Raw genomic sequence first — 22,783 nt, 5'->3', positions numbered from 1 at the left:
TGGGGAGGAATGGGGGATTTGCAGAGCGATAGTTTTGTTACTGCACCCTCCAGCACCCTGCTGGTCAGGGGCTTCCTGAGCTGCAGGTTACTTCCCAGCTCCGTGTTTAGCAGCCCCTGATGGGCTTTTTACCATTAATTTCTCTAATCTCTTTTTGAACCAGTACTTATTTCTGGCCTCTTCAGTGTATTGTGATGAGTGCCACGGATTAGTTATGTGCTGTGTGAGAAATGTTCGTCTTTTCCTGTTTTAAAATTTCTGCCTGACCAGTTTATGTGCTGCCCTCCATTCCCTGTGCTATGAAAAAGAAAGATCATTCACCTTGTCTTGTACCTTTCTTCCTCAGTTGCACCATTTTAAGGCCACAAAACCTTTTTAAGTTTTCTTTATAAAACACCATCACATTTATTCCACTAAAACAATGCCATATTTCAGATTCTAAGTTCCTGCCTAGTGTCATTTTTTTTCCTTTTAGGATTTACATGAGATAAGAGCGTGAAGAATTCAGGGAGCTGTCAGACGAGTGGCAGATGACAGGTTATTCTACCCATTTGTGCACTCTGGTGTGTGGCCACTCCACCCCACCAAGCACTGCGCTCCAGTTGCTGTCACCCTCCGAAAAGCAGCAGTGTTTTACACGTCTGTTAACATTTGCAAACGTCTAGCTGTATTTTCTGAAACTCTCCCAGAAATGTTAGCTCGAGCTTGCTCACCAGCAAGGACAACTCTATGTGCTCTGCAAGTGACCCTGACATTCACCTCTGCAGCAGCCCTCCTGCAGCAGAGCCTTGTGGTTGCTGGTGGTGAGATCTCAGCATTGGGCTTACCAGAGGCAAAGAGCCCTTGGCATCTGCTGACCCCTTCTGTGGGCTCTGTTGTGAGGAATAACTGAGCTTTTATGTTGCTGTTGACCTCCCAAGTTAACTTCAGAAAATGTTACCTGGCTAATGTTATGTGTCAGGTTTCAAAGAAGGAGTTTTCCAGCTCAGTCTAGGTCTGATTTCCTTGCAGATAAAGGACAAAACCCTTTGGGAACCCAGCACTGCCTGGAAGTAAGGATAAGAGCAATAAAATTCCCTCTTTACATCCAGACTGAAATATCAGCAAAATCTTTTCTGTTACGAGTGCACGTCTATCCCCACAGGGTCAGGCCAGCGCTCTTTAACTCTTCTCGCAAAAATGAAATACAAGTTTTGATGATCAGGGTTGGGTAAGGATCAGAGAAATGGCCTGACATGTTTCATCAAACAGGGGTATTACTGACAAAAGTTTTTATTCAAGAAGCAAGTTCTGCACAAAAAAATACTTTCCCTTTATGGATAGAGTAAGATTTCAAGATAATATGCATAGCAAATAAATCACAATGAAGATGGAATAACATTCTCAATGAGAATCCCCCCCAGCCTCTGCCTCAGTACTGTAACCTCTTAGCGGCATAGAAGAATAATTGATTTGCTCCCTGATGGAAGCACAAGCCTGAAATCCCATGTGAAGTGTAATCAGTGTCCCAGTTCCTCTCCTGCTCTGCTAAACACTACCTGGGAAGTAGCACGGTGCCTACAGTGAGCAGAAGCAGCCCTGGCAAGGAGAAGTGGCTGAGAGCTGTGTTTGACCTCAGACTGGATAAGGCTGGGAAACTGGGTTAGGAAATGGCTTTACCTGGAACTGGAGAAGAATTGCACTGTCTTCTGCTGGAAAGAGGAGTTACACTTAGATGAGAAAATGAAATTGGGATTGAGTGGGTCCCTGCCCATGGGAATGGCGTGAGCAGTGACTGTCCCTGCTGTGCAAGTGCCGTTGCTGCGCCCAGAGTGAGGGCTGGTCTGTTCTCAGCTCGATGTCCCCCTTGAGCTCAGGGTTAGCTGGCACCAAGCCTCAACAAAAGTTATTCCACTTTTTGTAAGCTCTTGCTGCCACTGGCTATGTCTTGGGGTGGGGTGGGGACAGACACCAGCTAGGCTGGGACTAAAACCACTCGGTCTGCAGGTCCTGGGATGGGGACCTGCACACCCTGACCCTACTTGCAACCAGCTCAGGGTGCTGGCCAGATGTTTGGGTTGAGGTACCTCATGGCTTCAGTTATGGCTTTGGGGAGACAGAGATACAGGACCCAAGAGGTGACAGGACACTGCCCCTGTGGCAGGCAGTGCTCTGGGTGTTTCAGATGCCCTCTGGGGCAGGTGTGCAGGGGTGGACACTTGATGTCTATGTCTGTGCAGTGTTTTGGTTAAATTTTTTGAAATAGGGGCCAAATCCTGCAGGGATCCAGCAGCCAGGATGAGGCTGTTTTCTGTGTTTCACAGCCACCAGCAGGGGTGACACAGGTGTCCTGTGTCCTTAAGGGGACACCCTGCTGAGAGCCTGGTGGTACCCAGCCCCGCTGGGGGGACACCGATTGGTTTAATCCCCTGCGTGCCAGGGTGCATCAGCAGCCAGATTTTCCTGAAGAAGAGGAATCCTCACAGCAACTCTTCCTCTCTCTCCCTGCTCAAGCCCGGAAGCCATCAGTATACAGACGGAGGGGACAGCTCCGGCAGCAGCAGTGCCAGAGGAGGCATCGCATCACATCGCATCGCGTTTCACTGCGCATCCTCCCTCCCCACCCCCTGCTGCTGCAGGCTTCCTCCCTGCATCCCCCCATCCTTTCCCCCCCCCATCACTCCCCCTGGCAACCCTCCTTCCTGCATCTCTCCTTCCCGCATCCCTCCCTCTTCCATCCCTCCCTCCTTCCCTCCCTCTGCCTGCGCGGAGCCGTGGACATGGCGCTTAGCAATTTCCTCTTCGCTCAGTGCATCTGCTACTTCCTGGCCTTCCTCTTCAGCTTCATCGTGGTGGTGCCTCTGTCCGAGAATAGCAATGACTTCCACGGCCGGTGCCTGCTCTTCACCGAGGGCATGTGGCTCAATGCCAACCTGACGGTGGAGAGGCAGCGCTTCACCGTGCAGGAGTGGGGGCCTGAGGCCGCCTGCCGCTTCAGCATCTTCACCGGGCTCCTCTCCCTGCTGCTGGCCACAGTGCAGGCCTGGCGGACCCTCTTCTTCCTCTGCAAAGGGCATGAGGAGTAAGTACCCCCGGGGAGGGCAGCGGGTGCCAGCCACTCCTGCAGGCTGGGGCAGGTGGGAGCGGCCTCCGGGGCGAAGCACTGGGTTTTGAACCACCTGGATCCTCCTGCTGCCCAGAGGGGTTTGGGGTGAGGGGGTGTCTTGCCTGCACACACACCCCATGTGTACCCCCTGCCTGTGTACCCCTCCAGAGGATGGGTTTGGGGTGGGAGCCAAATTCATTGTTCTGCTCCTGCTGTCCTTTGGGATCTGAGTGCAGTGTCTGGCCAGCTCAACCATGGTGGGCACGAAGGGTGCTGCAGGTTGTGGGGTGATGCTGGAGGCTGGGGATTGCAGGTGCCTTGTGACTGTGGTCCCATTACACGTCCCTGCAGGAGGAGGCCTTCCCCTGACTGTAGAGCTGGGAAACCTTGAGCCAACACAGCTGGGGGGGGGGGGGGGGGGGGGGGGAGGTGGGAGCAGTCAGCGGTTCTCCCCCTGTTTTTATTCTGTTTTTGTGGTGGACATGGCAACTATTGCAGAGAACAGCTATTGCTTGGTTACAACACAAGAGAGAAGCTGAGCTCTCTGCGGCAGCAGCAGGGCTGCACCAGCAGTTGGTTCCTTTACCCAGACGACCAAGGTGCCTCAGATCTGGAATGAGGGCCTGGTGGTCGAGGCAGCAGCTCAGCAGTGCTGTGCTTGGTGCTCAGCTCTCCAGTGGATGTCCTGCAGCCTTCGGTACAGCCCTGGCACAGGTGACTCAGCCTCTGGGTGCTCTGGGGCTTTCCAAGCTCCCACTTGCATGGAGGTGGGAAGGCAGGAGCAAGCACTGATGGCTGGCTAGACTATGAAAGCCATTTTTTTTTACCACAGGGAAGGTAAATCACTCATGTCCGGGTCTATTTGGACTAGAAGTTTCTTGAGTCAGTGGCTGTTGCTCAACCCTGGGCTTGTACAACAGTCTAGTGTGGTAATAGTGGGGACAGGGTAGCCAGGGTGTTCCCCTGGCCCTTTCTGACCACACTCAAGATGCCTAATACTAAAACACCTTGTAGCAAGTATAGAACAGAAAATTATTTCCACATTAAAACTTACCTTAGAAGAGCTAAGTATAACCATGGACTTACTACATTTGAATTCAGTTTCCTCAGGTCATCAGATACCTATAGAGGATTAGCTGAATCCAGATACTTTTTTTTTTTAATTATTATTATTTTTTTCTGGTTCAGAATCAGATTTTATTTTTTTTTGGAAGAAACTAGTAGTAAACCCCCTGAAATAGTGAAATTTAGGTCTGATGTTTGGCCTGCTTCCAAATGCAGCTGTTTGGTCCTGCTGGGCAGGCCTCTGAAAACTCTCTCTTCAGGAGCTGCATTCAGGCTCCTTCCTCTGGACTGAGCTGTACAAGTTGTGTAATGCTGAGCAGAGTTGTTCCGGGGAAGAAAGGGGGCAGGAGGCTGCTGTGTGGCAGGGAGCAACAGCAGAGCAAGTCTACATGATGGAGTAGCTGTAGAGCAACACAGGAGGGTAAAACAGGGTGAGCTGGAACTTGCTTAAAATAACAGCTTCCTCAGAAGAGGGCCGGTCTGTCCTATACCCAGGTCTGCTGCTGTTTCTCTGAGAAGCAGTCTACACACACGCTATTCTGATTTTAGACAGCCATTTCTTAACACTTCATATGGGCATGAGAGCAGGCCTGTTTGGTTGGAGAGATAAACACAAGGCCCTCACCATAACTGATAAATACCATTTCTGATCAGAGGCAACTGGGGCGGCCCCAGGACAACATCCTTGCTGATCCTGCTGAGCAGGACCACTGCTGCTGGGCCAGCTCCATGGTGAGCCATCCTGGTGCACTCAAGGTTAGCACCTTGCTCATCACAGCAAGGTGTCCAGTCTTCACGTGCAACAGCTTCAGCTAATTAAGGCTGATACTAATCCTTCTTAGAAGGGTCTGAGCACCCTTTGCCTCATGGGCAGGCAGTGCTGAAGTTGTCTGCAGGAGTAGGAAAACCAAGTGCTGTCTGCTAGCTGTTATTTGGGCCTGGGACTATTCAACACAGCTGCAAGGTAGAGGTCCAACTCAGACACTTCGGAATGAGGGCTGAAAAGCAACTTCTACTTCGAGTGTTTTACAAGGCATTTACTGTTAAGGGACATCCACTCAATGTGGAATGTGTAACTTTCTGATCTATGCAGAAAAATAGGTGAGGCAGAGAGCCAGATCTGCCCTGGCTCTCTACGAGGATGCCTTGGTCTGAGGAATCACCACACATGGTGATGGCAATGATGGTGATTGCCTGGTGCAAACTGGGTGTGACACTGAGACCTGCTTCCTTGGCAGACGGTCAGAGCCTGGACCTTGGTACCTCTTCTGTGCTGCAGGGTAGGAAGCAGAGTGCGGACTGGGGCCTGGGATAATGCTCTGAATATTCCTGTGAAACTTTTATTTTCTAGAGCAGTTATTAGTTCTAGTGCCACCCCTGATTTTATTCGGTGGACAGCTCAAGTCTTTTCTGTCTCTTAGGCCAGCATACTGTGCTAAGGTGCACATAGTGGATATGGCTTTAGTGACACTTGAAACCTAGGCTAGATATGAAATCAGGGCAGGGACAATGACCACACATAACTGTGGTGTGCTCATACCAGCTCCATCTGCTATGTGGGTGACCCTGGCACTCTGCAGCAGTGAGCTGATCTGTTCCAAGTCCAGTGAAGCTGAAGAAGAATAGGATTAATGTCAACATTCCTCTACAAGTCAGGTGTCCCAGTATCCAGCTCCAACTGCAGGCTGTAAGGGCACATCTGGCAAGTGAATGATTTTGTTCCTTTTGCATTAGTTTTGAGATTGGATGGCTGTGCTTTTGAGAGAACCTAGACAACCCCTTCAAATCCACATCAACCTAGGAATAGACTTCATAGTCCAACTGGTGAATGTTGCCTCACCTCATTTTAAAGAAGTTCTCCTGAGGTCATGTTTGCCTTAGGAATGTGTAACCTGTAGAAATGAAGATTGTCCAGCCCAGAACATTGCCAGGATTCAGCCACTGACTCAAAAAGTTTCTCAACTTTTAATATATTGAGAGAACTGTGGAAAGAAATGTCTGGTTTTTTTGTTTGTTTGTTTTGATTTTTTTTTGGCTTGGTTGTTGTTGTTCTCTGGGGTGGGTAGCTTCCTTTTATCCCCAGCACAATGAGAGGTGCACTGCTGGGCAATTTTGTATTTGTGCTTACCATCTAACTTGAATAGGACGACCTTCCTCCTGGAGTTGCTAGTCTTCCTCCAACCTAGAATAGATGTTCAGTTTTTAGATAGTGCGACTTTCCAAGTGCCATCTAGAGCAGCTTCAAGCACCAAAGAGCTTGGCCAGGTGAATGAGAAAGTTTTCACAAACTAGCATGAAGTGGCAGTTAGGCGGCAGGCTGTTCTTTCAGTGAACACCTCTCTCTCCTTCTAGAAGGCTAACATGTGAGGCTGGAAGATGGGTGGACAATTCCTTGGCTTAATGGGACCCCTGTCAGCATCTCACTCTGTATCCCCTCTAGCACATGCCTAGAGCTGGTCCTGGTTACGCAGACTAACTGGGTTGATGTAAACTGGCCTTCAGCTGGCAGAAATAACATACTGACACTGAAACCAGAGACGTCCCAGGAGAAGCTGGCCTGCTATGCAAATTGCCCATAAAACTGAGATTCGTGTCCTATGATGCCAGTACCTTGTGTTACATCGCTTAAAATGATTATAGCTATCAGTACTGTGTTGTTTTATTTTTAGTTTTAGTTTCCCTCTAGTAGGCAATTTTGGGCCCAATTATCATTTTAGTCATGAAATAATTTTAGCTCCAGTTACTATATAATTTGAGCTAATGACATTTATTTTAACAATGGTGATTTTCATCATTACAACTAATGAAAGCCATGCTGTGTATGAACGATCGCCACTTAGTATTTATGATTTAAAGCCACATACTCTTATGGTTAAAAACAATAATAAATCTAAATCCAAAGAGCTTACAAATGAAGATAACGTAACTCAAGATCATAAGCCATAGTTTTTCAATATATTAGATGTTCTTAATTAAAGCAGACGTGTTTCAAATGGAAACTGATATCTTTGTCTGGTGTATGCTGCTTAGAGAGACTGCTGATGTTGTGTTTCAGCTGTTTATGAGTTACATTTTTCTTCTCTTTTATTGCAGCTCTTTCTTTTATGCTTTCCTGAATCTGCTGATCAGCGCCTTTGTGGTGTTTATCACATTTATTGCTAGCACTATAGTGAGTGTAGGATTTAACATGTGGTGTGATGCAATTACCGAAAAAGGAAGCATGCCAAATAGGTTAGTATTGAAGAATATATTTTCTTCTTTTTATCTTTCATATATGCACAAATGTAGAGTGGTGTTACAAACTGTAGTTGTTACACACAAGGTAATCAAAGGGGAGAGTATGGAAGTCCAGATTCTTTTCATCTGGAACAAAAACAGCAAACCAAACTTTTTTCCTTTTAGTTCCCCACAAAGCAAAGTGTGGTTTCCATCATGTTTCATGGTCTTTTTAAGAGTCACAAACACGTGCAAAAGAAAACCATTAGTTCCAAAGTTTTCATTTCCAGAAGAGAGATGGATTTGGAAATGCTTGAAGAAGGCTGGGAGGAGGGAGGGTGTCCTGTGAGCAGGGCAAGGGGACTGGGAGGCAGGGTCCTGGCTTGAAATCCTGGCTCTGCCACCAACCTGTGTGACAGCAACCAAGGCACTTGTTCTGCCTGTGCCACAATGCACCGTTATCCAAAAACTGGCCTCAGAGCGGTGCTGCAGACACCTTGAAAGCCACAGTACAGAAAGTATTTTAAGAGCAAAGTATAGAGGTCTGATACTTTCTGAGAGGGCACAAAATGCACAGGCACTAAAATGTTCTGCTGTGTCTCACGATGCTTGTGCTCTGGGTAGGAAACTGATAGGCTGAGGTAGATTTTTTTTATCAAACAAATAACAATGAAGAGATAAAAAGGTGACATTTTATGTCATATGATATTGAATAAAGGTACTACTTAAAGCATACATTTATATTTCACATTGTCATATGTTGTAAAATGCCATAGTAAATGTTCTGTTTAGGGCTGCAACGCTAATCGAATTATTCGAATATTCGGTTAAAAATTCCATTACAAAAAACATCTAATCGAATATTCGGGTAAGAACCCAAGATGACCGACAGCACTGAAAAGGACAGAGAAGAGGCTGCAGAAATCAACCAAGAGATAGAAAGACAACCTCAAAATCCTGGGATTTTTTTCACACCAGTAAAAGTCCGAGTTATTTGTAAAATCTGTAGGCAGCCTCTATCTTACCATCAGAGTACCGTCTCCTTGCTGGAGCATCCGAAACAAAAACACCCATACAATCCCTTCTTCTGAGGCTTTCCCTGATGATGCCAAAAGGTAACGGAGGCTCATACACTTTGTTTCATTGAGGGGGAAGGAACCAAGCAGGGCTGATGCCAGATGTGTGCAAGTGGGAGGCTCTGGGGGAGTGGGAGAAGAGGGTCTTAGGTATATTGTTTTCATAATAACTATCACAGTTCCACTTTATGGAAGATTGGTGTTATCACTTAGATAATTACACATCATTTTTTAAACAAAGCATTTACATGCTTCTTTTACCCAAGCTTTAGAGAAGATTCGCAAGCAACCTAATTAGTGAAATAACTTAAATATAGAATCATAGAATGTGCCATTGTGATTGTTTGAAACACTTAGATATTGCTTCATTTTATGCTTGGTTTGCCTATTTGGAACTTCTGAAATAACTTTCTTTCTTCCCCTCCAAATGCTTTCCTTGGGTAGCTGTGAAGAATTACAGGATATAGATCTTGAACTGAACTTAGAAAACTCTGCTTTCTACGACCAGTTTGCTATTGCACAGGTAGGTCAGACTAGGTCACAGTTCTCTTCCAGTTCACTTTCCATTTGTTCATCGATCTGGGATTGTTGGAGCTAGACTGCAATCCTCTGAAATCAATGGGAATGTTTCCACTGACTTTAGTATGTGCTGAATCAAGATGATTGTGAATGGGTACATTTGCATTTTACGTTCAAAACAGATAGTTTTGAATGCAGACATGTCAAAACCTGACTCTTACTCATCATGGAAAATTAATTGTTTCTACAAAGCATGAACTCTGTGAAGGCTGCAACACTCAGGTGTCCTGGAGTTCTTTATTGCTCTTATCAATAAGAAGAGAATGGCTGACCTGCAGCAGACTGTGGGGCTGTTAGCTTTCTCTTCCATGAATTTGTTGGGGTCCTGGTTTAGGTTGGAATAGAGAGAAGATCCCCTGAGCCCATATAAATATCAGCCCACTGAAAATAATGAAATAGTGCTGTCTTTTAGATAGTCTTTTTTCCTGGTCTTTGAGAATTAGACCTCTGAGGCTGTCAGATATTATTGAATATGCCAACTCTGAGTCAACACTCAAAGCCAGTGAACACTGAGACTTGCGCACTTACTTGAGCATGTGAACACATACTAGCATAGTTCCTCAAGGAGGATAGCCCCTTCCATGCAGGCTGCACCCATACACATGCTTCTTCGGTTGTCCCTCGTGGGAGGAAGCCTTACCTTTCTTGGGGCACTCCTTGAAGGCAACTGTGACCCTTAACCATAAGCTAGTCTTGTGAATTTTGTAGCCAGCAATGGCATCTAGACATCCATCCCAGACACACCTGCATATAGCCAATTCGAAATATTCACACTGTGATATCAGGATACATAGGTCCTGCCAGATGGGGATCTCCTCTCTAATCCACGTTCCTCCAGACCTGGGTAGAGCCAGCCTGAAAGATGTATCTTTTAACCTCTGCAAACACCCAAGTATGAGGAGCCTGGGAGCATAACAGCTCTCCTTTCCTATGGGAAACACCATTTGTCTTCAAAAGCTGATTGTAGTAGTGGCAAAGGGTAGCCTGAGGGAGACTAGTTGAAAAAAGAACCAAGCACGGAGCAAAATTCTGCAGCATTGTCTTCTGATAACTGGGGTGTAGTAAACAGAGTTGGATGAAGGCATAAGAATGGGTTTGTCTAAGGAGGGCAAATAAGTTTAATTCAATCAGCAGAGTGAAAAACCCAAGAATAGACTAGACTTAGCAGCAAAACCAAACCTCTTTCCTTGTGAGTGCAGTAATTTCCTTCAGCAGGCCTCACTCAGTAGTAGTGGTCTGAATGGAGAAATCAAGATTGCTGATGATTTAAGAATTACAAAGATAGACTTTGGATAAAATCTGGAAGGGGAAAATAGGTAGCTTAATTACAGCTTTGTATATATGACACATGATATGTGTGCAGAAACACTCGTGCACACACACAGTAAGCCTGCTTCTTTGTGCTTTGCTCCATTAAGATATCTCCAACACATTGGAAACACTCTGGCAATTTCACTGAATTTGGCTAAAGCCATGTAGACTCTTTAATATCAAATACATCAAGAAGACCACAACAGTGTTAGATATTTGAACATATGTCATTAATGAAGCACTGATTAAGAACTGAATGCAAAACTTCCAAGTCTCTAGATTTGGTCATAAAAAGCCAGATGAGTATCTTCTTGTTCCCAAGACTTGCAGAATAACTCAAAAATACTTTTTACCGGTGAACTGAGATAATTGTAAGAATGGGCAGAAATGCTTAGGAGGCTTTCTAAAGTGCATGAGGTATATAGGAACACAAACTCCCGTCTACATAACTGTGGCCCTTGTTTATCTTAATTGGCCATTAAAGTAAACAGCTGTGCTACTGCCCGGAAGTGCTAGATTTTTTCTTTTTCCATTTTTTTGACATAATAATAAAAAAGCAATATGTCAAAACTGAAATATGTGAATTTACTTAATTTTTTTTTTCTAACAGTATAATGGAATTAAAATGGAATTTCTGCAAGAAAGCAGAAATTTACATTACTATAAATGAAATTCCTCTGAGACAGGGGAGGCCAACATTCAAGTACCTGGACCAATCAAAGCGTAATTATTTCTACAAAGTTAAACAAGAGGGACTAAGTTAGTGATGGGACTTACTGCAGATCTGAGGCGTCAAGCTCAGGTCTCATATGCCAAATATATATGAGTCACCAGGAACTAGGATGTGTCGGATTGGGTTTCTCTTGCAGTTTGAGCTCCTGCTAATGTGAACCAATTACCCCAGAAAGTAACAGTTCAATTGGTAGGATTTTCTCAACAATAATCTGGATGGAAACACCTTAAAATTTTTATTTCTCCAGGGGGCAGTGGGAGGCCCACAGGATTCAGGAAGAAAGTTTTGGAAAAAGTATTAAAACATATGGCAACTCTAAGGTAATGGAAGAGAAATAATCCCAAGAATTTTGGGACGGCCAGAACGTCAGATGCTGGGGAAGTTCAGCAGCTGCATTACACAGAATTCTTCATGATCATACTTAGTATTTTTGTATCAATTTTCCTACTACTTAAAGTTTTTTTTCCTTTTAAGCTCAGAATATCTTGAAAGGATTGAGAAGTGGGGCCAGAAACTCACAAAGCATAACTTGTCGTGACTCCATGGGCTTTGGTCTAGGTGAGATTTTGATCTTCACCTGGACAGGTGGTTTTGTCTTTATGAAACAATACTGATATCTGTCATTTCTTTGCTTCTCTAGTTTGGTCTCTGGGCTGCCTGGCTGACTTGGCTGGGAATTACCATTCTGGCTTTCCTGAAGGTTTATCACAACTACAGACAGGAGGACCTGCTAGATAGCCTGATCCATGAGAAGGAGCTGTTGCTAGGAAGATCCTCTTCACGAACCTCTTTGCAAGATGAGAAAAGTGCCATGATCTAAAGCATAAGCAAATTTCCAGGGCAGGATCTAGGTTCTATTATTCAGTAGTGCAAGCTGATGTTGAGTCAGAGTATTGAGTGTGAGAGATGTATTTTTTCCTGAAAAAAAGCTGTACTTGTGAATCACCCACTTTCTCAATGAAAAATTGTTGGCAGGAGTATTTATATGAGGATACAGAGAATGAACTAGCCCATGTGCCATTGACATAGCAAACTTTCTGTCCTGCACAGGCAGGGAGCAGCACAATCTGTAACCTGCTGTTGCTAGCAGAATTCCTGAGTGTTATCACTGGCTTTTGAGGCAGTGATTGTTTTTGAGGACTGTGCTGGCAAGACCAGGCTACAGAATCTAGGCTATTCCTCCATATTGTTTGCAACAACAGTAATAACTGGAGCTATGTCCAGTCGCTCTTGTCCCTCTCTCCTCCCTTTTGCTAATAAAGCTGCTCTCATTCTCACTTTATTCTGGGCGGTTGTAGCTCTGGTCCAAGTATAGACTCTTGCTGTCTCTGCTTTTGCTATGTGTGGACACCATGCTGACAAACCTATTGTTCCCACTCTGATGTTGAGTTTGCTTAGAACATACAGACCTGTGTTCCAGATGATACTACTATGAGACAGTTTTAATGAATTTCATGAAACCATTATGTTATGTGTAAAAAGCTGTGTGCCATTTGAAGGGATGGAGGAGAATGTTTGTGTTTTTATTTATTCTTAGATTTTGGCATGGCCATCATTTATTATGGCTTCCTGAAGTGTAGTTTAGCTAGCAATTTCTGAAGCTTGCATACTAAGAAGTTAAGCTGAGTTCACAGTATCAATGCTTGTGCATTTATAAGCATAACTTGGTCCCTAATATAGTATACTATTTAGTTCTGAGTATTAGAGTTTACTTGTGATATTTATTTCATATAGAATATGCAAATTTTTTTGTAAACATTTGCATTGTAGGTATCTCTGTATATCTATCTATCAACATAGCAAAGAGCATGAACAGCCGAGCTATTTCATAGGTACTCAGTGCTAAATGGACCCATTCTCCCCACTCCTGGGCAAGAGATCCAGGGCTGATGAATTTTGCTGTGAAAAGGGAGAACTGTTACTTTCACAAAGCTCACTCGTGACCTTGTTGTTGCTTTCAGTTTTGCTTGGCCAGCACTTCAATGAATAAGGTGGATGAGAAGTAGGTCTGATAATTAGGAATTACTTAGGTGAGTGTGGGATTGCATAGCAGAGAAATAAAGTTGTGCTAGAACAAAGCAGTTATACCCAAGTGCATGATGCACAGTAGACCTTTTTCAGCAGGAAAGTTAAGAAAGAAGTTAAGTTTAAGTAGCAGAAGAATTTCAGGGAGCACCCTAACACTGCCTGTGTTAGCTGAGCTTGAGCTGACACTGAATTTATTGCAAAACAAGTGCAAACCATGTACATCTATACTGCCTGGTAAATAGGAAACGGGGAGAAGACAGCAGGCTTCTCTCCCATCAGAGCACAAGCCTGGGGAAAGCACAACCATGCAGTTTTACTGTTGTCTTCTGAGGACTATTTGGTGCATAAAGTTAAGTACCTGCTTAAGTAGCTGAAACAGAATTTGAAGTCATAACAAATCCCTTAATTTGTAAGGATTTTAGGGCGTAAAATCTAGCATCACATTTAACAACTAAATTGTTCCCTCAGGTTTAGGAAAAAAAAATGGCCATGTGGTGTAAGCCGTGAGCTGGCCCCGTGAATGTCTCTCGTAGCCCCAGCTGGCCATGGCTGTCTGTAGGGAGATCTTGTTTTTCACTGTGATTTCAACCCACAAGGGAATGCAATTCCTCTGAAAGCTTTACAACAGTTGCTTTTTTTTTTTTTTTTTTTTTTTTTTTTTTTTGTAGCTGTGAATTGAAATAAAAGGAAAAGTTCCTAAAGGGGGAATCAGAGATTAGTTAATTGGTATTAACACTAGTTAATACCAATTGAAAATTCAGAGACCAGGACTAATAGAGTTTTTCTTTTATTCAGCTTGTCTAATAGGGAAGACATTCTATCAGTTACCCAAGACCTTTGCCAGGGCATGACCTTCCTCTTCCAAACACGAAGAAGTGCTTAGGATGTGAAGGTTACCTTGTTTCCTCTGTTTCCCCAGTTATTTCTCTGACTGTAAAAGACACTACTTCCCTTTCCAACCTCACCTTGAATTTAAGACTCACCAGTGATGTCTCCTTCCACAAATACCTTCAGTGCATGCCTAACTCCTTGCATGGGACCATGCTGCTGCTTTGTATTTGATGTCTGTATGTGCCAAATCATACTTAGGCTGCAGTAGCATGTGAGTTACTGGTCTTGTGGGGGGGGTCTTAAGAACTGGGGGGCAGAAGGCAGTGAGTGCCTCCCCCTTATGCCTCCTCTGAGGCACAAGGGCTCGAGCCTGGTCACTGCTTCTGAGGAGGAAGATGCTGCTTCTCTTTGTGAGATTGTCCAGAGCTGACAGTCTCTTCTACCTCTCTTTCCCTGTGTCTCTGTGTCTTTTCCTCCTTTCTACTTCCATGAGAAGCAGCAGACACTCGGTCTGGACTTTCCACTCTTGTTGGCTTTTGTGGTTATCATCTTCACTAACATTTATCACCCCGACACTATCTCGCTGACACTGTCTTCATTGTTCTGCAGCTCAGTAGACAGAAAGTGGAATCTTTAAAGCATCTGGGACAGCCAGGTTCCTACTGCTAAGAAAAAGTTAATAGGAAAGAAATGCCTCACTTCAGCCTTTGGAAGTCCCAGCCCAAAACAAGTACATGTATAGACTCACCTGTTAACTTTGTCATCAAAGCTCAGCCTTTCTCATTCTTTTACCTCCGTGAATTCCTCTAACCCTAGTTCCATTTCAATGCCCGCATGTACAAGCATCTTGGTAGTTGGAGTTGGCTTGTAAAATGAAGGAGGCTGAGGTTCGCCCTTGAGTCCCACATGACAGAGGGGACAAGTCTTACGAGGAGCGGCTGAGGGAGCTGGGATTGTTCAGCCTGGAGAAGAGGAGGCTCAGGGGAGACCTTATCGCTCTCTACAGGTACCTTAAAGGAGGCTGTAGCGAGGTAGGGGTTGGTCTATTCTCCCATGTGCCTGGTGACAGGACAAGGGGGAATGGGCTAAAGTTGTGCCAGGGGAGGTTTAGGTTGGGTATTAGGAAGACCTGCTTTACTGAAAGGGTTGTTAGGCATTGGAATGGGCTGCCCAGGGAAGTGGTTGAGTCACCATCCCTGGAGGTCTTTAAGAGACGTTTAGATGTTGAACTTAGTGATATGGTTTAGTGGAGGACTTGTTAGTGTTAGGCCAGAGGTTGGACTGGGTGATCTTGGAGGTCTCTTCCAACCTAGACGATTCTGTGATTCTTCATCAGCTTCACACAGCTGACCAGGTGGAGTGAGGCTGGCACCCAGCTTGCGAGCATCGGTGATGCTTAAAAGCAAAGCTGGCTTTGAAGGAAGCTGCTGGGCAGGTGAGAACGCAGTGTGTGGTGAGCAGCCCTCTGGTTGACTGGAGGGAGGAAAGAAACAGTGCAAGGATGCAGTTATTGGGCCTCCTTGGGCTTTTTTGGTTTGCATTTAGCTTTTTGCAACTCTTCCCCCAAAGCTTGGCCACTCAGGCCAACTCATTGAATATGTTTTAGAATGGCAACTTTATTTATACCTACCTACCTACATAAGCTCTCTGTTACACACACATCTCTCTTTTGTACAGTTCTGACCTCTTCTTTTAGTCATCCATTGCCAAGCAGTGCAGAGTTTGGCTGCAGTAAGATTTTGTCTTAGTCAAATATTGCGTTTCTGTGATATTTTAATGCCTTGTTTATTTTGCCATATCCAAAAGCAGGCATCTAGGAATGCTCTGGCAAGAGGTATATTCAAAGAACAAGAACCCTATGTGGTATTTATGTTTGTATTTATTTATTTTCACATGATGGAAGGGGAAAAAGCTTTGTGGCCTTTGGCCATGCAGCCCACTTGCATAGTAGAGCTGTGGGTTATTCTGGTGAAGAGCATGGGCTGCTGTGGTTTTCTTACCATGTTCCTTGCGATGTTAAAGCCACAGTCAATGTTTTAGTTTGGGCCTGTGCAAATTGCTAGTAACACAGGGTGAACCTTAGATAGTCAAAAGGAAATGGATGCTGCCTTGTTGTCAAGTATTCTGTTATACTGAATATGTTCCCTGTGTCCTGGCTACCATCTGTGGTTAATTTCCCCACCAATTCCCTGCCAGCAGTGCACATTGAGCTAGAAAAATCTCAGCCAAGCTAAAACATCTTGGCTGAGATTTTAGATCAATATTGGTTATTTTTTATTTATTTATTTTTGTAATGGAGAAACAATTGAAGCCAATTATTTTTGGAACAATTTCCTCATGGGGGCACAAATGCTCATCACATCCTATCCCACTAATTCAGGAGACATTTTTCAGCTGTGAACTTCCAGTAGGAATCACAAAATAAAAGCCTGATGATTTACTTTAACAACTGAAGGATATATGCATGCTATGGCAATGTTTCCATGGTCCCTTAGAAAAATGGTTATTGTAATAACCGGTGATGGATACTTCAATAGAAGGCTTTGCTGATGAAGGCATTCAGTGTCAGGATTCAGAGATGGTGTATATATGTATGTGCAATGTACACAGATAAATGTCAGAAAAAACCCCACTGCTATACTGCGGTGTGGGTACAGACAGCATGGTTTGGAGTAATCATTATGTTGCCTTAACTTTCAGCACTGCCTTTTTCTTACTGTTATTAGGGTCTGTGCAGTGTGACACACAGGTGATGATATCCAGAGGTGGATGCGGGTGTGATGTGTGCAGAGTGGGAAAGCACTGGCCAGGGCACAACCTCCGAAGGGCCGAGATGGGTTTCTAATGGGGGTTTGCAGAGGTTTTAAATCCTCCCCAGTCTCTTGGTAATATCCTGATGTTATCCTGTATTAGTCCTGCTAGGAACAGACAGTCAGATTCCCTTCAAGGCCTTCCCTCATCTACACAACACACTGCTGATTTAACCTCTGTAGTACTCAGGATGGAAGCAGAGCCTCAGCAAAGAGGAGCACACATTTTACAGTATTAATGCATTAGCAAAGAGTCCTTTTACCCAAGATCCAGAAATTGTTCACTACAGGCTCCCAAATGACCGATATGTGTTAGAATGGCAACATTATTTGCTGCCTACAAGTCTCTTCAGGCTGATGCGGACTCAGGATTTGTGGTCCCCCTGCTAAGGAAGTGTGAGCCACAGGCCATTGGGTAGGCTTTATGTTGGAAGCAGGGTTTCTGCACAACCTCAAATCACACATCAGTCTGTGTAATGGGTGTTAGAAAAAGAAAAAGTGCAAATTCAGAGATGATGTCACCTGCAAAATGTTCAGTGCAAGAAAGTCCACGCAAACTGTGTGTTTGGGTGAATGAGGCTTTTATTGTCCCCATTCTCCAAACACCTCAAATATATTGCATCACTTTTTTTGTTTAAATTATAAATTTAACAGATATCCAGATAATCATTCAGGCTTGTCAGATTTACAGTTTTCCATGACAAACTTATCTGGATTTTGACAAACTTTTGTCTTTTCTCCTAAATCAATGGCCTGGATGTGAACGTCCTTGAACTAATGGGAATTGTTTCTGTATACAGACCCTAAATTTGCATCTCAGACCACTTCCTTTGCTGATGGAAATAGCCCATTTTTATCTCATTGGAATGTTTGCTTTGGAGGCCACAAATGTCCTTTCCTTATGCTTAGGCAATCTCGGAGGAGAATTAGGTTTTGCCTGGCTAGTTTCCACACCTCCATGCAGTGAGAAAATGCTCATATAGCTTCATGAGCACTGAAATTGTTTTAGAGTTATTTCTGTTCATGGTCTGCCCTCCTGAAGTGTATATTTTTATTTTTGTCCCCCACAAGAAAGAGTAAATGTAACCTGAACTATATTTTAGCATTCACAGGTACAAACCTAAGAGTATTTCTAGTTTTTTTGTTTGTTTGTTTGCTTGCTTTAAGCGATAACATTCCATGCAATTTCTGAATCTAACAACTGCATAGAAGACAGCACTCTGATGTTCTCCTGGCATAGAAAAGAAAAACACTCTCTCAAAAACACTCTCTCAAAAAAATTTAACATTTGTTTCTGGGAGGTTAGACAATGGTTTACTTAATATATAGCAAATACTGTTTATTTCAAGGCAGGCATGTCATTGATAGCATCTTTCCATTCTGCTGTTGGGAGGAGTATTTATATAGCAATGCTTTCTCTTTAGTGTCTTTTGTCCATGCCAAAGAATGTAATCGAACTGGTATTGCAAACATAGATTAATGTGAATGTATTCACCCGAGTGCTTAAACCTTTCTACCTCTCCTAGCTGCTATAACTGATTGAAGTGTTCTTGCATAAAACAGTCAAAAGAACAGAATGCACGTAAGAGCCTAAATCCTATTTTAATTTAGAGTTTAAGGATTTAGGATTTATCTCATTACCTTCCTGTCAGATACTTGTTCCTATAAAATGGGCATAGGCACTCAAGAAAGGCTCTGAGAATAGCCCTTTTGATTGGTCAAATAATTTTATTTTTTTTTTTAATTTATGTCAGCAACTGTGACTTTTTAGACATGGAAAGTTATGTTACCTGACAAGTAGGATTTCATGGGGGTGGCAGAAAGCATGGAGCTACTTGTTAAAAGGGCTGTGGCCCTCCTTTCCCAACCCTCCCCACAGGGAGGGAGCTGCAAGGCACAGGCTTTTAACCTCCCTGCTTCCTGGGGAGTCATGAGCCTCCATCTGCACAGCAAATGCTCTCACCGTGCTGTTATTCTGGATCTCCCTCAAATCTTCCTGTTAGAACTTTTCTACTTGGCTTGAAATTCCTAAAATCTGACATTTTAGCTTGGTGGTTATGGTGTTTATCAAGGAGATAAATTACCTGGCAGCAAGAGCAGCTCACTGAAATAGCTGGAATTATTTGTTTGTGGTGGAAACACAATATGAGAAGGTTTTGATCCCCCTTTCTTCCCACCTATGTTGCAAAGTGAGGGTGGAGATGCCCTGACAGGAGGTGGGAATGAAGATCCATCATTACAGTTGACTTCTTGGGTGATTTCTCACGCAAGCAGATAAATGGCCCTGTGGCAAAAACTCCTTATTTTCCCTTCATTTCCCTCCAAATTTGGGCAAGTTTGACTTCAGTTTGTATACAGGTTCTGCATAATATTTACAAATGCAAGAGAAATTGCAGCTCTGTAGCTAACTTTACTTTTTGTGTAAAAGAAAATAAGAAAAAGCATTTCAGCTTTTCTCTTTTCTCATTGGGCTCTCTGGGGTTCGACGCCAAACTCTTCCCTTTACACAAGCCAGGCCTGACTTGCCTGACATGTTGCTCTGAAAGGTTCCCAAGGCTGGTGCCAGCACTCCCTTGAGGAACCTGGTGGAGTCAGACAAGTGGGATATTAATCCACAGATTTTAAGGAAGGGAAATGTTTTAAAATCATCTGTCATGGTATCCCACATAACACACTCCAGAGCTTTTCTCCCACTTGCTCCTACAGCAGAAGGAATTATTTTTCCCTGTTAACACTGTGAGGTGCAATAATTTGTGCCTGAAATACAGCACATCCTCCTGCAGCACACTGGATCTTGATGTAGTCAATTAACCCTTGCCACACTTCCTAGGCTGCTGCAACGATTTTCATCCTCTTTGTTGAAACTGTGGTCACCATTTGGCTTCTAAAGGTGCTAACAGCCTCCTTAAACCAAAGTTTTTAAGAGATGAAAGCAGTCCTTTTGCCAAATGACTGCAGGAAGCTCAGTGCTGAAGACCATCCTTCGGGGGGAGAACCACTGCAGGGGGTCCACAGCCAGTGCAGACAGGTAGCATCAGAGATATTTTAGACAAATACTCTCTGGGTAAAACTACTGCAGTTTTTCAGCCCAATTGAGAAATCAATATATTATGATCTAAAATATACTGTTATATGAGTTTTGCAGGCTTTTACAGGTTTTTTAGATAAAGAAAAATAAAAAGTCTGTACACTGATGTCTCCTTCTCCTGGATCCTTTCTTCTTTAAAAACATTTCTGGAAGAATTTTACAGGGTTTTATTGCCATCAGGTTAATCAGGCGTTATTTCTCACATCTCTTCCTATCAGGGACAAGCACAGTCAAGAGGGACAGGAGAGTGCCATGCTTCAGAGTAAAAATAGATAGTGAGGAGAACTGTTAGTGTTCTTCCCATGAGGGATGCCAGCATTCAGGCTGTGATATGAGGGATCCAGTGTGGCAGAGCCTGGGCTGGCAATGCTGACATTGATTTCAGCCTTAGCTTGGACCACTCAGATTTTCACAATTTGTTTTGGAAGTCTCCAGGTTTCCATAACTTGTTTAACTGTTGAAAGCAGGACTGGGGCAGATCCTTAGCTGGTGTATGCAGCATAGCATTGTGAGCCTCGCTGGAGCCATGCCAGTCAACACAAGCTGCGGGCAGAGCCTGGTCTGTTTTGAATCTTATTTCTCATGCTTTGTATGCTCTTTTGCAGTGTAGCAAGTGCTGATTTGGAGCATTAATTGCATGCATTTGACAGAAACCGAATGAGAGTTAGGTTTATTGTTTTGATACAGTTTCAAAAGGAAAGCTTTTTACTAGCGTTTTAATACTGCCATTTGTAAACACCTGGCAAATAAAAATTGTGAGTCCAATCCTACTGCTAGCGGAGTCATTGACAAAATTTCCCTTGGCTTTAGTAGGAGCTGGACTGGGTTCATTGTACGTGGTATACTCTAGTGTTAATGATAATGATTTAATGTTTTATATATTGATGCTTTTTTGCTGGACAGTGCATTGGCTTTTTATGATTTGGTGATATATACAAATAAACTACTTGAAAAGTTAATGTTTCTGTGCTTGGTTTTTTGATGGTGAGTTGAATTTACTATGTACAAGTTAAAAAGTGATTACCAAAGCCAGTGGTGACACCTTAGTTTGTTCCCTCATTCCCTGGTATCTCCATGCTGCAGCTTGCATGGTCATGGACATGACCAGCGTCCCTAAGCTGAGCCCTCTTGGTACCATCTTCCAGCAGTGAGCCCTAAAGCTACAGCAGGCAAAGAGAAGGTAGTTCACCTGCATGAGATGCAGATGAAAGCCAATTTGTTACCTAGTGTAGTGGGGTATCACAGTCTGCATGGGCAGGTTCATTTTCTAAATGCCAACTAGTTAATTTTCTTCTGGTAGCCCCAGACTTTCTCTTCAGGGGTGGGTCTAAAGGTTCCCAACAGCCCTCCTGGAGCAAGGAATTAATAAGGAACAACTCCACTCCTATATCTTGGAGGTTTCTGAGTTATTTCTTGAGGGCAGCTGCTAACACCCTTTTTCTAGTCACATGATGCCAAACTTTCTGCTTGCTGCAAGGTGGCAAAAGGCAGAAATGTCAAACAAAGTTGCTGCTATGGGTTATTTCCAGACTAGCAGGACCGGAGAGAAGAAGCAAAGGAGTAGGACTATAAGCAGTCTCTGGAACTCCCTTTTACCAGCACTAATGCTGAGTGCATTAAAAGGTTAATGTAAAAAAATCTAGTGTCATCTCACTGTGTCCTTTTCTATCTCCTGCAATTGTATGAGTATGGATTCACCTGCTTGTGCAATCAGGTGCTGCTGATGGGGTATAACTGCCTGAAGAGGGTGTTGGCAGCTGCCCTCCGTTCCTGCTGCAGGAATGTACTGCACACTGTCAAAACAACACTGCTATGGTCTGCTGATTCCTGCTATGGGGAATTTAACACCCATTACATAAGGGATATTAGGCAGCACTTCTGCCCTTAGGCCCTCTCACTAACCCATTTTCATGCATAGACCTCTTTCTGCTCCCTTCTGGCCCTTTGACTCTCACCAGTGCAGACACTGCTCATGGCAAGCCCACATCCTCACTGTCTGCTTCAAAACCTGCTGCTGGAGTCGTGTCCTCTATATTCCTTCCTCTGCTCTTTGAGGCGAAAACACAACCATTTCCAAGCCAGACTAAATAATTGCTCAGAGCTAGTTGACTTCAGGACTCCTGACTTTTATAGCTGGTCTCCACACTGGCACCAGAGTGAATTCATGTGAGCATTCTGTCCATTTGTAGTAAATTATATGGTCCTTCTCCTTTTGTTTTCCTCTTTATGGGCAATTCTCAGGAGTTGTACTGAAGGGAAATATTACCCAGCACAGCTGTCAGGGAACCAACATAACGGATTCGGTATAATTTCAGAGCTCCTTTCAACTCCTCCAAACTCACGGACTCACCAAGGGGTCACACCTAGAAAAAAACAGTGTCGAGCAAGAGTAAGGAGAAATCCCACCCAGCTTACAGCACTGAGGATAGAATTGTGATGGATAAAGAGCAGAAGGAAGGCAGAGTGGGAAAAGGGTGTGTGTGTGCATCTGTGTGTGTGTGTAAGCAGCATGGGTGAAGGAAGGGGACAAGAGCTTCAGTGTGAGGAGGAAATAAAGCAGGTAAGTCCACAGTGAAGCTGTGCACCAGAAATTAAATGCAGGCCTAGAGGTCAGAATTTTTGCTCCTGTTCCCAGGCTAGTTTTGACCTGCTTCCTTCATTCGCACAGATACATAGGTTTTCTCAGCTTCAGTTTATTCAGCTGCAAAAGGACACTGCTGTCCCAGGGATGGGGTTTAACATTTATTTATTTCAGACTATCTGGTGGTGCTCTGCAATGAGTTGTTTTGGCTCTCTGCAGTCTGTGACAGAGCTGACAGACCACAGCAAAACAATCCTGAGCCAGGAGGCCAGCAAGGCCACGGGGAAGCTTCTGCAGGCAGCTCAAGTGCTGCTTTTGCCTGTGCCCAAAATTGTCTCACCCAGAGCCAGGAATAGCTGCTCCTCTGCTTATTTTCCCTG

The 22,783-nt window shown here is 44.0% G+C and overlaps 1 protein-coding gene across 1 annotated transcript; it reads left to right on the top strand.

The window, feature by feature from the left end:
• The first annotated feature begins 2,759 nt into the window (after positions 1–2,759).
• Positions 2,760–11,885, top strand: TMEM179 (transmembrane protein 179). Its single transcript, XM_035551353.2, has 4 exons — positions 2,760–3,061; positions 7,244–7,381; positions 8,887–8,965; positions 11,706–11,885. Exons 1-4 carry the CDS (start codon positions 2,760–2,762, stop codon positions 11,883–11,885), a joined length of 699 nt encoding a protein of 232 aa, XP_035407246.1.
• The last annotated feature ends 10,898 nt before the right edge of the window (positions 11,886–22,783 follow it).

Source organism: Cygnus atratus, chromosome 5 (genome assembly GCF_013377495.2).
Source record: "Cygnus atratus isolate AKBS03 ecotype Queensland, Australia chromosome 5, CAtr_DNAZoo_HiC_assembly, whole genome shotgun sequence".
NCBI classification, from domain to species: Eukaryota; Metazoa; Chordata; class Aves; order Anseriformes; family Anatidae; genus Cygnus; species Cygnus atratus.
Note: the sequence above shows the minus strand (reverse complement) of the source record. Positions and strands in the feature narration are given on the sequence as shown.